Source organism: Aquarana catesbeiana, linkage group LG06 (genome assembly GCF_042186555.1).
Source record: "Aquarana catesbeiana isolate 2022-GZ linkage group LG06, ASM4218655v1, whole genome shotgun sequence".
Lineage (NCBI taxonomy): Eukaryota > Metazoa > Chordata > Amphibia > Anura > Ranidae > Aquarana > Aquarana catesbeiana.
The window spans coordinates 279,742,062-279,760,815 of record NC_133329.1 but is presented as its reverse complement, the minus strand read 5'-3'; the positions used below and the strand labels follow the sequence as shown (position 1 = coordinate 279,760,815).

At 41.7% G+C, this 18,754-nt stretch overlaps 1 protein-coding gene across 1 annotated transcript in view; it reads left to right on the top strand.

Moving 5' to 3' along the window:
- The window catches only part of PLEKHM3 (pleckstrin homology domain containing M3), a 323,563-nt gene extending 305,885 nt beyond the window's left edge, over positions 1 to 17,678 (top strand). The window contains exon 8 of the mRNA XM_073633403.1: positions 11,275 to 17,678. Coding sequence (XP_073489504.1) covers positions 11,275 to 11,452 — 178 coding nt within the window. The 3' untranslated portion in view covers positions 11,453 to 17,678. The remainder of the gene's footprint in view (positions 1 to 11,274) is intronic.
- Positions 17,679 to 18,754: the final 1,076 nt, after the last annotated feature.

Here is an 18,754-nt window from a genome sequence, read left to right as displayed (position 1 = left end):
AAAAGAAAATAATGGTTAACGATAAAACACAGTAAACAGTACAGTATAAAAGAATTACATACCTGAAAAAAGCAAACTTGGTAAAACATACTAAACATAGCAAAAAGAGCAGAACAATAGAGAGAGAGCAATAAAACGACAACTATTTTTGGCTTTTTTATTTTATATATATTTTTTTTAACTTTATTTTTTTTTTTTTACACTTTTATTAGTAACTGTAATGGTTCCAGGTTCGGGTCTTTCAAAATGCAATGGCATCTTTGGAGACCCTGTGAAAGTGTGTCCTAGTCTGTGCAGTGCTGTACCCTATGCAAATACTCCACTAGTGTGTGATAGCGTTTGAAACATTCACCAATGCAAAGACCAGGATGGTCAGGACAGGAGGGACAATAATAGCGGGTGTCACGCCTATATCCGCGCTTGCTACATACACGACATCTTCTTTGGGGTGATCATTGGGTAGGGGTACCAGGGAGGATATACGGAAAATCCCTCCCATTCAGCCGATTTACTTCATTTGCTTTGGAAAGTTGGGGCACAACACCGTCTGGAAACAGAAGGGCTGTGACGATCTCTTCCTGGAAATTAAGGAAGGATCCAGTTCGTCCTGACGCTTTGTGTAGCACATAAGCGTTCAGCAGAGCCAGTTGGAATAAGTATACAGACACTTTTTTATACCAGCGCCTGGCCTTACGGGCAATTAATTACGGCGCTATCAACTGGTCGTTGAGGTCCACCCCTCCCATATTAAGGTTGTATTCGTGGACGCAGAGGGGTTTGTTTACAACACCAGTCGCAGTTTGAATTTGGACCGTCGTGTCTGTGTGAAGGGAGGACTGAACGAAAATATTCAGTGAATCCCTCCACTTCACTGCGAGCAAATTATTACTTCACCAACAGGCTCTCTCCCCAGCCTAAGACGGTTAGCTACAAGCCGCTGGAGTAAGCCCCGGCGATTAGATTGCACGGTGCCACATGCGTCAATTCCATGATCAAACAAATGACTAAAAAGTGGCACGCTTGTGTAATAATTGTCCACATACAAGTGGTACCCCTTTCCGAATAAGGGTGACACCAAGTCCCACACAATCTTACCAGCGCTCCCTATGTAGTTTGGGCAGTTCTCCGGCTCCACGTGACTATCTTTTCCCCCTTAAACTATAAAACTATATGTATAGCCTGTTGCCCTGTCACAGAGCTTGTACATCTTGACCCCATATCTGGCATGCTTGCTGGGAAGATACTGTTTGAATGACAAGCGACCAGAAAATGTAATCAGGGACTCATCAACGCAGACTTGATTGGGAGTAAACAAGGCTGCAAACTGTTGGTTGAAGTGGTTTAAAAGGGGCCAAATTTTGTGGAGCCGGTTGTATTCAGGGTCACCCCGAGGATGACGGAGTTCATTGTCGTTGAAGTGCATAAATCGCAAGATCTGCTAATATCTAGCCCTGGTCATGGAGGCAGAGAACACGGGCATATGGTGAATTGGGTCAGCGGACCAATATGACCGCAACTCACTTTTTTTAGTTATGCCCATGAGGAGGGATAGGCCCAGAAAGGTCTTAAATTCGGAGAATGCGATAGGTCTCCAATCTCTGCCAAGGGTCAACTGGGGATTAGCAGCGATGAATTGACCAGCATACAAATTGCTTTGGTCCACAATAGATCTATAGAGATCTTCCGTGAAAAACAGTGAAAAAAAAATTAAGTGACATAAAAATTAACTGTTTCCATCTGAATTCCAGGTTGGCCAGTGAATGGGGAAGTACGGGTGCTGCAGAAGTAGTAGACTCACAGTTCAGATTGGCAGATGCAGCAGGAAGAGCACTATGGGCTCGACGGGCCTGTCTTTATCTTCTTGGTGGCTGTGGAAAACTAGTTGTGCTAGCCACCTCACCAGCTTGAACTGCACTTATGGGACCCGCCATGTCTCCATGTGATACTGCAGTGCTGGTTTGACTACGACCAGGGTGTACTAGGCCGCTGGTGCTTGCCAGTTCACCAGAAGGATAAGCGGCACTAGTACTGGCTCTCTGCTCCATACGAGAGCCCTGTGGTTCTTGCACCTCAACAACAGCAGAAGAATGGGGTCGGGTACTCCTGACCTTGGCAGGGACCACTACTCCGTTGTCAGAGCTATCTGTCAGGGTGCCGCTGCTGTCTACAGGATCATATTCTGAGCCTGAATCTGACAGATGGGTGACTCCCTCTTCACTCTCATCTGTCATGCTCAGAAAAGTGTAGGCCTCTTCACTAGTGTACCTTCGATTGGACATTGTGGCCTCTAAATTTACTGGTTTAACTAGTGAAACTCACTGGAAAAAAGAACACCTGACTGTCAGCGACTGCTTCAAACGCTACCAAAATACTGTAATGCCCTGTACACACGATAGGATTTTCCGATGGAAAATGTGTGATAGGACCTTGTTGTCGGAAATTCCGACCGTGTGTAGGCTCCATCACACATTTTCCATAGAAATTTCTAACACACAAAGTTTGAGAGCTTGCTATAAAATTTTCGACAACAAAATCCGTTGTCGGAAATTTAGATTGTGTGTACACAAATCCGATGCACAAAGTGCCATGCATGCTCAGAATAAATTAAGAGAGGAAAGCTATTGGCTACTGCCCCGTTTATAGTCCCGACGTACGTGTTTTACGTCACCGTGTTCAGAACGATCGGATTTTCCGACAACTTTGTGTGACCATGTGTATGCAAGACAAGTTTGAGCCAATATCCGTCGGAAAAAATCCATGGATTTTGTTGTCGGAATATCCGATCAATGTCCGACCGTGTGTACAGGGCATTAGCGTTCGCAGGAATCAGGCCCATCTCTGCAAATTCTGCAGTTATGTGTTTTGTGTTTTTTATGTGACAGTAATCTATTGATACTGCACTTGGATGGGCTAGGCTGGGCGGAGGAGCTAAACCCAGGTGCTAGCAGGTATCTGGAGTGATCCTGCTAACTCTGCTACCCTAAACTACTGGGGACACTAGTATAGATCTGATCAGATCAGATATTGATCCGTTCAGACACTATACTACTAAGGGAGGTGTATGGTGTGTGCATGGGTATTAGCGCTACTGCCACTAATCTGATGCTGCCTGGGGTGATGCAGACCTTGACTGATGCTAAAACCTAACTGATGTCACCCGCCGGGTGATCAGGGGGTTAAACCTTTATTAGGTTATATATGGCGGGTGCCCTGATGCTATAAAAAACGAACTAACCAGTGTCACCCGTTACACTAATACGGTGATCACTGGTGACAGGGGGTGAAAGGGTTAACTAGGGGGCAATCAGGGGGTTAAAACCTTTATTAGGTAATATTTGCGGGTACCTGATGCTATAAAAACCTTTGACGGTGAAACTAATCAACTAACTGGCTAACTAGCGTCACCCGGGACACTAATACGGCGATCAGAAAAAAGATCTATTAGTGACACTGTGACGGGGTGAAAGGGTTAACTGGGGGGGTGATCAAGGGGTTAAACCTTTATTAGGGGGGTTTGGGGGGTACCCTAGACCTAAGGGGGCCTACTACTAATTGCCCTAACACTGATTAGAGTCACAAGTGACACCAGTGCAGTGGTCAGTGAAAAATCTGAAAACTGCAATTGGTGACACAGGGACAAGGAGTGAAGGGGTTAACTGGGGGGGCAATCGGGGGGTGACAAGTGTACCTACGTGTACTGGTATTAGTGTAGTGTTGTGCAAGATGTTCTCTCTCCTCTCTCTGGAACGGAAACTAATTCCAGAGAGGGAAATGATATCACTTCCCCCGTCTGTGTTTACACTTACAGACAGGGGAAGTATTTTCATTCGCCACAACCGATCAGCAGGTCCAGGCCAGAAATCATTGGCCTGGACCTGAAGACTGATCGGTTCTGCTACGAATCCGATCGCCGAGAGCGACGTACGGGTACGTGGTTATTCGCACCCGTGCCATTTTGCCGACGTATATCAGCGTGAGCCGGTCGGCAAGTGGTTAACATATTTTTTCTGCACTTGCACCCAGCCTGAAAAAAGAAAACAAATTCAGCCACTCTGTCTAAAGACTGGTTAACTTCAATATATTACATTTTTAATATTGGGTTTAGATATCGTTTTAGCTGACCCTAACACATAAGTTCCCTAATTCATCTGACCCCTAAAAGGTATCGTAATATTTTCAATTCACCCTCCCTGACCACTGCTAGATCATAAGGAGCAAGTAAAAAATATGAACAAAAAATACCTGTTCATTGGACATGAAAAAATAATCATAAGCTATATTTCTTAGGTGCCGGACTAAAAGAGCAAAGAATATACTTTTTGATATACTTTTAACTGTATTTTTACTGCTTTATTTTACACCTATAATAAATACATAGACAATTTATACTAACCCTCTGTACATTTCTTTGAAGTCTGAAGTTTTTTCCATCATAATTGTTTTATGGTCAGTAAATAGCATGCAAAATTTAAATAAAAAGAAGCGATGAGGAGAAAGAGGCGCCAAGCCACCAATAGTGTAGCACAATTTATTGAGTAATTGACATTTAAAAACATAATTCATCAAAAATTTGAAAAACTATGCTGTTCGTCTAAACCAAAACAGATTATACAGCAGCAGCTATCCTGTGAGACGCACGCAGTACTAAATCACAAATCAAATTATAGCTGCGCTTATCGTGACAAAAATAAATATGTAGAAAAATAAATTGCAAAAGAAAAGTCCATAAAGGGACACAGTCCATCCACTGATAAGTGCACCATCCGTCACCAAAATTGTGTGATCCTGAATATAGACCTCCACCATATAAAATGCCTACTTACCGGAATGTATTGACCCCCTGCTGAGGAACAGGCATATATTAAAAAAGCCAGCCATCTCAAACACACGGGAATTGCGTACACGGAGAGGTCAGCACGTCGCTCCATCTGACGCGTTTTGTCACGATAAAATGTCCTAGGGCAGGACGGCGTCCTATTGTCACAAAACACGTGGGGTGGAGCGACGTGCTGGCATCATCGTGTACGCAATTCCCGAAAGGATAAGTTGCTGTATTTGAGCCGGCTGGCTTTTTTTATATGCCTGTTCCTTAGGATTTGATACAAGTACATTTTACAACAAACATATCAAGGATTTTACGCCATGGCATTATTGGCATCATTGACCCCTTTAGAATGAGCTGCCCTAGAGAGATGCTTGAGATGGGCAAACTCAGGCGTGATGATTCGTTTTGACTAGTGACTCAGAAAAAACTTGAGTCCACAAATTTTAAATGATACACTTTACTTAAAGTACGCTAAAGTATTACTTTTTTTCTTTGAATTGTCTACCCTTCTTTCCTTTTTCATAAAAATAGAGAACAAAATATTTTTTTTTACTTATCTTGTTCATTCTCCAATGCTGTCCTTGGCTTTCTCCTCTGTCTAGCGCTGACAGTCCTCTTTGGGGCAGAATGACAATCATGTCATTCTTCCCTTTTCTTGTGAGCCCTGCCTCCTAGGAGTACATCATTATAACACATACTGGGCTCACAGTACTTCGGGACTAAGCAGGGCTCACAGGTCATTTCATGAGCACTGGTCGGTCCTGGAGAAATGCCTGCCCCAGCTGTCAAAGGAAGAAGATGAAGCTGCTGTGGTCATTGGACACCTAAAAGGACTGCAGTAAAAATGTTTTGATACAGTATATGTTTTTTTTTTTTGTTTAATAAAAAAAATACTGGAAGTGAGGCAATCCTGGGGTTCTGCTTTAATTTGTGTAGTGTTTACCTTCAGTGAAACAGATATATACAAGAGCACTGAGGATGATCAGTTCATTTAGTAAAAATTGCCAAGGACACACAACATTCAGTGCACTTTACTTTTGTCATTCACAGGGGTGCTGTAAAATTACACCTTGATTGTGGTAAAATTACCTCAATTATATGAAACCATCACTTATCTTTGAACTCGAGAGCTTGAATGTTTACATGTTTTGACTGCTGTCTTGCAGTGTCTCGATTCCAAAGAACTGTTATTTATTTCTAGTTTGTTAGATATAATAGACCAAGCTGAAGCCTGTGTACTATTAAATCCAGTGGAGCAAATTGATGGCTATTTGGTTTCCATTAGACCCCTGTCCTGACAAGCCACCGTCTATTTACTTTACATTATACAAAGTAGAGCCAATTAGCAGCTATTTACTGTCCATCAGGCCTTGTAGAACAATTTCAGGTATATTTGCACTGCTTTATACAGCAGTCAACATTGCATTAGCTCTGGCAGTATTTAGGTCAGTTATTGGGTTCCTGTGATGTGAAAGGGGCTAATCTTGTTTTGTTCAAAACGCCATTGTGTGTGTTTTGAACATTTAATGTAATAGGAGAAAATCAACACTGTACATAGCAGTGACCTGGTTCACAGCCAAATAGTGGAAGGCTGTAATGATTGAGGATGTTTTACGTACTTTCTGTTATTTATTTAGGATCTTCAATGCACTAGACAATTGTTTTTATAGTATTGTTATTATTACTATACTTTATTTTTATGTCTTTTTATCTATTTTAACCTTACCAGTATTTTAGAAGAAAACTGCACTGAGAGTCATAAATAGGTGGCCAATGTTGACTTTCTTAAAATGCTACTTGCTTTGGCTGCCATGCTTATGCAATGGATATTAGAGAGGCCTATGATTTATTACAAGAAGTTACATGATATCATTGTGAAGATAAATATTATTTGGGCCCTGCTTATTTTAAGTGAAATTAGAAATAATAATACATTTTTTTGAAAATGTAGGTTGGTTATTAAATTGCTTGGATCTTGAATTCTGAAGGGTTGTCTGTACACTATATTACCAAAAGTATTGAGATGCCTGCCTTTACACACACATGAACTGTAATGGCACCCCAGTCTTAGTCCGTAGGGTTCAATATTGAGGGAAAAACGCCTAGATTGAAAGAATTTAATCACCAGATAAAAGTACCATCATCCCAAATGTCTAAATATACAAAGAGGTAGGGGGTAGGGAAAGGCCGCAGTTGGCTGCTTCTGTCGGCCCATATCTCAACCCACCATACAGGGGGAAAAAAGGGGGAGGGACTATTGCGGTACTTGATATTACTAATATTCAGTAAGAAAAGATAAAGAGGGAGATAGTAATCTGATAAAATACACTTTTAATAGAAAACAATGTTAAAAATGGTTACAGTGTCACATACAGTTGTAATTCAAAGCATAGGCACTGTAAACAACCATATGAATTACATCCAATAATGATGGTGGATACAGATATAGCTTGAATTCTCGACCGGTTTCGCGGTTTTCACCGCTTCCTCAGGAGAGCAATATCTATAGTGCAACATACAATGAATTATAATCAATACACACAAATCAACAAGTGCATGAGAAAGTTATTGTTGCAGCAAAAAACATTAAATAATTTATTAAACAGTTACATACAAATTATATACAATAAGGATGAGCTCACCCGTTCAGGAAATCTCTGTGGGTATGTACAGCCCCCCGTAATTCCCCCCGCGGCGAACACAGGGGATAGCAAACAGCCTCTGGTAAATAAATTTTGAATGATTGAATTAAATACATCACTGGGCTAAGAGGTCAGGCAAAAGAGTGGAGAAAGGGGGGTGCCAATCATGTAGCTATAAAACTTAAAAAACCTGTGTGCGGAAAAGAACAGAAAGTAGAGGAGAGAGGAAAGAAATTGCAGGAGGAAGGGGAAGAGAGGGGGAAAGGAAGTGAGGAAAGAGAAAAAGAAAGGAAGGTGAGGGAGAGGGGAGGGGGAGGGGGAGGGGAAAAAAAAAAAAAAAAGGAGGGGGGGGAGGGGGAAAGGAAGGAGAAGGGAGGGTGGAGGGAAGGAAAGGGGGGACATTGGGGGTGAAAGGAGGGGAAGGGGGGAAAAAAGGGGGGAGAGGGAGGGGGGGGAGGGAAGAAGGGGGGGGGGAAGGGGAAAAATGAGGGGACAAGTGAGGAATGAATGAAAAGGAAACCACTAATTCCATCTGTATAGGAAGGGTCAGGATTGAGAAAAGCTGCACACAGATAATGAAAGCTGGCACTCACCACTGGAACATTACTATGTTGAGAGGCACAAAGGCCAAGAAGTCAGTGGACAACATGACAGAAGCTCATGTAACTAGAGAAATAGAATCGCCAGCAGCTGGTGACTTAGCAATGAGGACCCCTCGGGGCTGGACCATTGACAAGTGCAAAGGAAGGTCCCAGCAGCAACTGCAATCAAAGTGTATAATATAATTACCATCCATAAAATTATAAGAGTTTACCCACAGGTAGAGAACAAAAGAAACAACAGATTAAGGTTAGAGTGTACAGCGTTGTAAATAATATAGAAGGCAGAGGATATAGCGCAGTGCCAGATTAAAGGGCATTAGTGCTCCACACTCTGATAGACAGTGAAACGGGTATATACGGCCGCTAACGATGATATAACCTGGAGGGGTCGTATAATAAACCTTGCTGCTGAACGGGGGTGCGGAGAAGAGAAGAGTCTAACCCAGAACGAGGGGGGCGGCAGCACTTACCCGGAAAGGTGATCCTCAGGGAGCGTGGCGTGGAGAGGCTGTAGGCTCGCATAACGGCCGTGTCCGGCCGCTATAAGAGCACCCCAACCCGGAAGCCAGGGACGGCATGACGAGGGCGGTCCCTAACGTCACCGGGTCTGTTCGCCCGCACTGCGCAGGTGCACAATAGGTGCTACTGCGCAAGCGCGCACTCCTGTAACAGGGAAACAAGTTCCCGAACATGGAGACACAAGCAGCCCTACGGCTGCCAGGGCGAGCATGTGTCACCTTTCCGGGTAAGTGCTGCCGCCCCCCTTGTTCTGGGTTAGACTCTTCTCTTCTCCGCACCCCCGTTCAGCAGCAAGGTTTATTATACGACCCCTCCAGGTTATATCATCGTTAGCGGCCGTATATACCCGTTTCACTGTCTATCAGAGTGTGGAGCACTAATGCCCTTTAATCTGGCACTGCGCTATATCCTCTGCCTTCTATATTATTTACAACGCTGTACACTCTAACCTTAATCTGTTGTTTCTTTTGTTCTCTACCTGTGGGTAAACTCTTATAATTTTATGGATGGTAATTATATTATACACTTTGATTGCAGTTGCTGCTGGGACCTTCCTTTGCACTTGTCAATGGTCCAGCCCCGAGGGGTCCTCATTGCTAAGTCACCAGCTGCTGGCGATTCTATTTCTATTTCTCTAATTACATGAGCTTCTGTCATGTTGTCCACTGACTTCTTGGCCTTTGTGCCTCTCAACATAGTAATGTTCCAGTGGTGAGTGCCAGCTTTCATTATCTGTGTGCAGCTTTTCTCAATCCTGACCCTTCCTATACAGATGGAATTAGTGGTTTCCTTTTCATTCATTCCTCACTTGTCCCCTCATTTTTCCCCTTCCCTTCCCCCCCCCCCCTCCCTCTCCCCCCTTTTTTAAAGCGATTGTAAAAGAAAAAAGTAAATAAAATAAATTAAAAAAACAAACATCTCTATACTTACCTGCTCTGTGCAATGGAATTGCATAGCGTGGCCCCGAACATACTCTTCTTGGTTCCCCCTGCCAGCGCTCCTGGCTCCTCCTTCCTAACCAGTGCGCCTACGGGAGGCTGCTTTCCATTGGGGCTCTCGTGTGTGCTCATTCTCAAGCCCCAATACTCCCGGTGCCCCAGCAAAGCCAGTGAGACACGGAAGTGAGTGGGGAGAGAAGCTGCAGACGTGCACAATGCTGGATCGAATGAGGGCTCAGGTAAGTATAAGGGAGGGGAGGGGGAGGGGCTCAATTCAATGCCTAAACATTTTTTACCTTAATGCAAGGAATGCATTAAGGTAGTTACATAGTAGGTGAGGTTGAAAAAAGACATAAGTCCATCAAGTCCAACCTATGTGTGTGATTATATGTCAGTATTACATTGTATATCCCTGTATATTGTGCTCGTTCTGGTGCTTTTCTAATAGTTTCTTGAAACTATCGATGCTCCCCGCTGAGACCACTGCCTGTGGAAGGGACTTCCACATCCTTGCCGCTATTACATTAAAGAACCCTCTACATAGTTTAAGGTTAAACCTCTTTTCTTCTAATTTTATAAGTGGCCACAAGTCTTGTTAAACTTCCTTCTGCGAAAAGGTTTTATCCCTATTGTGCGGTCACCAGTATGGTATTTGTAAATTGAAATCATATCCCCTCTCAAGCGTCTCTTCTCCAGAGAGAATAAGTTCAGTGCTTGCAACCTTTCTTCATAACCAATATCCTCCAGACCCTTTATTAGCTTTGTTGCCCTTCTTTGTACTCGCTCCATTTCCAGTACATCCTTCCTAAGGACTGGTGCCCAGAACTGGACAGCATACTCTCAGCTTGCGGCTGGACCAGAGTCTTGTAGAGCGAGAGAATTATCGTTTTAGCTCTGGAATTAATCCCCTTTTTAATGCATGCCAATATTCTTTTTGCTTTGTTAGCAGCAGCTTGCATGCTATTGCTGAGCCTATCATCTACTAGGACCCCCAGGTCCTTTTCCATCCTAGATTCCCCCAGAGGTTCTCCCCCCAGTGTATAGATTGTATTCATATTTTTGCCACCCAAATGCATTATTTTACATTTTTCTACATTGAACCTCATTTGCCATGTAGTTGCCCACCCGAGGTAAAAAAAATGTTTAGGCTTTAACTTGGATTCTAACTCTTCCCTGCTCTATTGAAAATATGAGAAAAAATTTGTTTAAAGTTCCTCTTTACCTTGACACATGCCCATAAATGTAAAAAATGAAAGCTACAAAAAAACACCAGTCAATGCAGTTATGTATTCATTAAAAATGTATTCATACTAACAGCTTGTGTAAGTATCGGATTTTGATTTCGGATGAGCAGATCCCAAGTACAGCAGTGGTCAGACTGGGATTGGGAGTGTCAGCGCTAGGAGACAATAAGGTTCTGCTGTATGCAAATCTGCTGACAAGGAACATGCTGACAGAAGGAGAAAACAGAGGGTTGAGGGCTTCTCCTGCTTCTTTAGTATCTAGTCACAGGCTGGGGCCAGGGAGGTGACCTTGCTTTATTGCTTACCTGGGGCAGAGAGGAGTCGGGTCACAAGCCAGGCTGTGAGGTCTGGCAGGACTGTATAAATCTCAGGAAAAAGCAAATCCTTTGTCAGACAAGGAAGTTTCCATATATATGTATGTCAACTGTGTATTTAAATGTTTGCCGGACGGTCCGCTTTAAATAGTGCTATAGTTTGAATTTCATTCATTACCTCCTATTTCAGGTGTGAAAATTGTGGTGCTGTCTTCCACACTGACTGCAAAGTGAAAACTGTCCCCTGCCCAAGATGTGTGCGCAAGGAGCTGCAGAAGAAACAGAAGTCGTTCTGGAAAAGGCTGAATGTGGACGACAGCTTGGAAGAGTCCTGCAGTATGTTTGAGCTGTCTTATCAGAGCACGTGACCGGTGCAGTCCTAAGTCATCGCGGTTGATTTCCCTTTCCTGCTGCTAGTCAAGCCAGTGTCTTGAGTAGAAATCATTTAGGAAGTAATAGTTGGTACCTGCTAAAATGTTGCAAAGGAAGCACTCAGCTAGCTATTAGTTTACTTATTACCTTTCCCTTTACCCAATGTTCTAAGCACTATAATGACAACTTTACCTTACCCCAGCACTAAAATAGGAACATGTACCATAATAGAAGAGATCCCTATTTCCTTGCATGTGTCTATTATTTATTCAGGTTCTATCTAATGCGATTTGAGTCATTTAAAATGGGAAGGTGCAATGTTATTTATTTTATAATGCATGCACATATGGGGAACTCTGTCCCCATGTGTAACCTTGTTTACTGCCACTCTCAGTTCTTCTCATGTATCCCTTTGCAAAGATCCTTGGGTGGGGGGTGTGTGAGGGGAAGGATTTACTAAAACGTAAGCAGCCCTTCATAATAAACAATCAGCTTATACCTTCAGCCTTTTTAGTTAAACTTTGAAAATGAAAGCTAGAAGCTGATTGGTTGCTCCAGTCTTAGTTCCTCTCTTTGTACCTGACAAGAAAAATCAACTGTTGCTTTTTTGTGCTTATCGTTATTGACTGTTTAAAAGGAGCCTGTATTAAGGGAATTATGGGAGCTGCCATTGCTGACCTTTTTCTACAAAGAAAAAAAATGTAGTGTCTGGCTGTTGCTGAATTCAATGTTTTCTGAGATATAGTAAAAGTATAAAGTCACTGTATAATCTAAAATGCTTATTATTAAAGTGTATCTGCAACCAAATAATATTTTTAGGAAAACGTGGCAAAGGCCTAGAACATCTTAGAGTTTTACTGCTGCCTGAAACCCCAATGATCATCTTCCCCCCAATTCTAGTCTGGGTGATACGAGTGAGGGAAACCCCCAAACGGGACACAGACAAATATCAATATAGAGCTATGGCTTCCTATTAAAAATATGTGATGCTTCTTTTAATCCTAAGTACATTTGCACATAGGTTTTGCTTAGTACCACTGTAAAGTTCCACAAATATCTGTTGATCCTGCCAGTGAAGCCCACCCATTGCAGTTTCCTGTAATAGTTACATAGTTGGGTTGAAAAAAGACATGAGTCCATCTAGTTCAACGTATAAAAGGGAAAAAATATATCTATATCATACAATCCTATATACACAATCCTTTACCCACAGTTGATCCAGAGGAGGACAAAAGACCCCAGCAAAGCATGATCCAATTTGCTACAGCAGGGGAAAAAATTCCTTCCTGATACCCCGAGAGGCAATCGGATATTCTCTGGATCAACTTTACCTATAAATGTTAGTATCCTGTTATATTATGTACATTTAGGAAAGAATCCAGTCCTTTTTTAAAGCAATCTACTGAGCTGGCCAGAACCAGCTCTTGAGGGAGTCTATTCCACATGTTCACAGCTCTTTACTGTGAAGAAACCTTTCCGTATTTGGAGATTAAATATCTTTTCCTCCAGACTTAAAGAGTGCCCCGTTGTCTTCTGTAATGATCTTAAAGTGAATAACTCAACACCAAGTTCACTATATGGACCCCTTATATATTATACATGTTGATCATATCCCCCCTTAATCTTCTCTTCTCCAGAGGAAATAAATTCAGTTCCTCTAATCTTTCCTCATAGCTGCGTTCAGCCATGCCTCTTATCAGTTTGGTTGCCCTTCTCTGCACTTTCTCCAGTTCACCGATATCCTTTTTGTGAAGTGGTGACCAAAACTGAACTGCATATTCCAGATGAGGTCAATTGGTGATGGCGTGACAACAATGCCTCACTTCTCCAAAATTTAAAGCAGAGTTGACACTCATGTAGGCAGTGCCTGTGTGCACTACAGAGAGATAAGAAAAAATGTTGCAGGAGGCGTGGCTATCAACAGGCTACTGATTCACAAGCCTGTAACTTGTCAGTCAGTGGCGATTGTAACACCTAGTCCTGGACACTGCATACTTTATTAACAGCACTGTCTCTATTGCTGAATCCTCCCACTATGAAGCCTGCAGTGTCTGTAAGACTAAAGACACAAATAACAGAGAATTTGGTTCACTAAGGCTGGATTCACACTGCTGCGGTGCGGGAAACTGCAAATCTACTGCGGGTTCCCACATTGCACCGACTCGCACGGCAGTTCACACTGCCATATGCGAACTGCTGAGGAGTGTCATACAATGTTAACGACACCCCTAGTTCAGCTCGCATATCGCACTGCGAACTGACAGTTCGGACATGAATCAGATCGCATAGGTGTGAACACCCATGCAATCCGATTCTGGTCCGAACAAAAAAAAGGGTCCTGTGCGTGTTTGGACCAAATGCGGTGCGATAACAGCCATACTATCTGTATGGCTGATATCGCACCGCACAAACATCGCATGTGATGTAAACAGCAGTGCGCTGCGAATTACATGCGATGTCTGCCATCACAGCAGTGTGAACCCAGCCTTAAGGAAAGCAAAGGAAGGTGTTTACTTTATGAGGTTTGTGCATCACATGCATGTCACCAGGGCTGGAAGCCAGGGAACGAGGATTGGGGCCTCAGGCAATAATAAAAATGGACAGAGGTTCTGACCCTTCAGCACCGTATCCAAAACGAAAAGTGGCTGGAATCACTTTTAAAAATATAAGGAACACAATGACAGGCAAGTCAGACAGATAACACTTTTTAAGAGGGGAGATTAGCGGGGTTCAAAAGAGTTCCTTGATGAAAAGAAGGAAGCCATGGAAAAAATGTACAGAGAGAAAGACAACAGTTTGGGTTTTTTTCCTATTATCTCTATTGAATTATAGCATGCCTACTAAATTAGGCACTTCTACTAAAATATAATAGTAACCTTCATAATGCTTAAAACTAAACGCCAAGCTAAACAAAGATTGCCTAAATACAAAAGCCATGTGAATTCTTGGATTTTGGTGTTCTCTGTGTATTTCTTTAACCACTTCCTGACCGCTGCACGACGATATACAACGGCAGAATGGCACGGGTTGGCAAAAAAGCGTACAGGTACGTCCCCTTTAAGAAGCGGTACTGCGGGTGTGCGCCTGTCGCGTTTTCCATGACCGGCGATCGTGTCACGGAGAGGTAGAATAGGGAGATGCTTTTGTAAACAAAGCATTTCCCCGTTCTGCCTAGTGACAGGACAGAGATCACTGCTCTCTGTCATCGAGAGCAGTGATCGCTGTCATGTGTGTTGAAGCCCATCCCCTCCACAGTTAGAATCACTCCCTAGGACACACTTAACCCCTTCATCGCCCCCTAGTGGTTAACCCCTTCACTGCCAATGTCATTTACACAGTAATCAGAGCATTTTTTATAGCACTGATCGCTGTATAAATGACAATGGTCACAAAATAGTGTCAAAAGGGTCCGATGCGTCCGCCATAATGTCATAGTCACAATAAAAATCACAGATCGCTGCCATTACTAATAAAAAAAAAAAAAAAAATAATATTAAAAATGCCATAAAACTATCCCCTATTTTGTAGATGCTATAAAGTTTGCGCAAACCAATCAATATACGCTTATTGTGATTTTTTTTTTTTTACCAAAAATATGTAAAAGAATACATATCGGCCTAAACTGAGGAAAAAATTTTTTTTTTATATATTTTTGGGGCATATTTATTATAGCAAAAAGTATTGCTTTTTTTTTTCAAGATTGTCGCTTTTTTTTGTTTATAGCGCAAAAAATAAATACCACCAAAAGAACGTCAATTTTGTTTGGGTACAACGTTGCACGAGCGACAATTGTCAGTTAAAGCGACGCAATGCCAAATCTCAAAAAGTGCTCTGGTGAGAAAGGGGGCAAATCCTTCCGGGGCTGAAGTGGTTAAGATCAGTAATTCAGCATGGAACACTCCTTGCATTTTGCCTCTGATCAGAGTTTTCCTGTAAAAAAAAAAAAAGACCAGTCCTTGCTGCTCTCTGTCCTTGTGCAGGTTGACTGGTCTTGTATCCACCCCTTTTAGTTTTCTGAAGGCAGTCTGTGGTGGGTGAGCCTGCTGGGTCCCTTCTGTAGCTTTGCCAAGGCTATGTGTATCCAATGACGGTGTCACTGCTACCTGTATGGTGTAGTATTTGGGTTTGCAAAGGTAATTGGTGAAAACAAAGTTAATTTATACCTTCTGTGACTATTAAGGAATATTTTTCAAGGAGATTTTGGGCTTGGAATTCTGTTTTTAACCTTTTTTTTTACCAAGATCGGTAAACTTGTAGGGAGAGAGATATTCTAAAAGAAATCTGTAGAGCTAGAAAGTAGTATTCCCATTATTTCCTAAATAATACCATAATCTCAAAAAGGAGCCTTCATAATTGTATAAGATATTTATTGTTAGGGTTCAGGTTACAGTGTGTTGGATGAGAAGGGTTGCAGGTGTTCCACACACAGTCACTTAGGTTTTCTTTTCTTTGCAAACCATCAAGGAGACGATATGTATGGACACAAACAATACACTGCTCTTTTCGTTTTTTGTTTTTTTTCTTTGCAAAGAAACAAATCAAGGGCAAGCTTTGTACAATGGATTAATCAGGACAATTTATAATGAAACGTATTTGATGTTTTGTTTACAAATACAGAGCATTTCAGAATGACGCACATACGCTTTAAACTGCATGGTACAAAAATTGGAACTCTGGGGTGGCAAAAACTACAGCAGATGACTTGGAACTGGTGTTTTGTTCAATGACAGGGTTTTCAAAAGCCCACATGCAAGGCAGAGCGATTTGTTTTATGTCATGTGTTTAAAAAATAATGGTGCCTTTTATCTTACAGGTGGAGAAATCAAATCTCATAATAATTATACCGTGATTATTCTACTATTCTTACATTGTCCCATTTTGTGTATTCATGAAACTTGAGAGGAGGCCTTGAGTTCATATTGTCACCCTTAAATATGAGAGGGTGTGTGTGTTTTGTCCAGTAAAATGTTATTATTTCTAATCATAAGCTTTTCTTAATCTGAATTGTACAGAATATATAAATTGTCCTAAAACAGAAACCGTTTAGCTAGCAGAACTGTAAATATAATTTCCTGGATTTTTCATTTTGATGAATTGTATTCTTCTTGGTACATGGAGTTCCATAATGTCATAGACCTCTTAATCACCACTAATACACACTGACCCCTTTGTTGGCCTTGGGCAGTGGTTCTCAACCTTAGTCCTCAAGTACCCCAAACGGGTCATGTTTAGGGAACTTCCCATCGATAAAATAGCTCTTATCAATACCATGTCATTGATATTGATTTAAACAGCTGTGCAAAGTAAAGGAAAAAATGGCCTATTGGGGGTACTTGAGGACTGAGAACCACTGGCCCAAGGTACTCATGCAATGTAGGAGTTACCTGTCAAATTTCTTCCACATAAATAACAAATCCCCTAAATGGGGGAGATCAGCTCTTTGAAAACTTCTAAAATGCATATATGTATTATTAAGCTAAAAGAAACATATTCCAAAGTTGGGAGGTACAACTTAATTTAGCTAATGAATTAACCAGTTGCATTCGTCAATGTAGAATGTCAGTTATGTAACCAATGAACAATGAAAGGGTCCATACACCGTACTACTTGCCGAGAGGGCTTTATTTATCTATTTATTTTCTTTTTTTACCTTTCATGTGAATAATGCACTAGAACAAATAAAAAGGTTTTATTGCATAGCATTGTTTGCAGAAATACCATGCAGCACTTTTCCATTAAGAACTCATCAAATAAAGTATGAAATACTGAATAGAACTTTGTACTGAGATCTTGCTATATTGCCACACATTATCTGGTGTATGCTACTTAAGGCCTGTGCTATTATACATTGATTGGCAATCATTCTATAGGTGTTTGCTATCTACAGTTTACTCCATTGTGTTACCTATAATACCTCATCTGTGTTCTTCTCAGGCTTCATCAAATCAGACATTTGTTATGAACTGTTTCCATACAAGAGATCTAATATAGGCTTGAAGGGATATAAAGAGGATTGTGCTGAAAAATGTGATTTTACTTAGGCAGCACTAAATGCTCACATTCACATTAAGACCACTCTATTTCTGAACATTAATACTGCCTTAGTAATACAACCTCTTTCAGATTAAACTACTTATTCAATGAATGGATCTCAACCAACCGAGGATTTAACTATTCTAAAATACATTCTTGGTGTTTCAATAAAAGCATGGAATATCTGAATGGTGTTTACGTGCCTTCATTTCTGCAAATTTGAACAAAGCATTTTCCAACTGGATGCTTTGTTTCCTATGGTGTACAGGATCAGCACTGTGGAATGTCTTCAAAGATAGGTTTATTGAAAAGCAGGATAAAAACTACAAACATTACTATTAATTGATCATTTGCCCTGACAATCATATTGTTGATACAGAGATAACAGGCTGAGGTTTCGATTAAATATTCAGATTTGCATCCCAATCCACTTCTGCAGTTAGTGGGGATTTCATATATTCCAAAGGCAAGTGGTAAAGGGATACTTACTTTGATGTATTATTTCATGGATCAACAGAACATTGTTAATCAGCTTTATCTACTCTAATAAAAAAAGAGAAAGCTAACACTGCTTTATTTATTTTTTATTAGTTCTCACTACCACTTTGAGTACTGGTACTTTTTCTTTATCGTACATCATGGGACACAGAGCCATAGTAGTTACTATGTGGGTTATATAGGCCACCTTTAGGTAATGGACACTGGCACACTCTAGGAAGTTCACTCCCTATATAACCCCTCCCATTACTGGGAGTACCTCAGTTTTTAGGTGTCTTAGGTGTTGGTCACTGGTAAAGATGTGCTATGCTGAGCTCCACTGGAATAATCCTTTACTGGGGCAAGCTATGCAGCATCCATTCAAAGTGTCTTTTCAGGTCGAATTGAATGGTACTCGGGCCTCGTGGCGGAAAAAAACGAGGTTTTGCCCATAACGCTTCTCTTTTTAGAGAGCTGGACCTCGGGATCCAGACTTTGTTTTTTTCAGCCATAAAGCTTCCTGGCGGGGTGCTATAAGGGTCCAGGGGTGTGGATCTCCCCGATAAAAAGGGGCCCCTGTCCTTGAAGGTTTTTTAACAGAGCCCGCTGTGAGGGGTGAAGATTGGGTCTGTTTGGTTTTACCACAGAATTCCTGCAGCGGGATAAGGTGGTCTGAAGAAGTCACGTGTGGTGTGACGTCACGCGTAGGGACGGGATAGGCTGTACACACTGTGAGAAGCATACGAGCTCGCTGCTCGTCGGATACAATCATTGTCTTTCTCAATTGC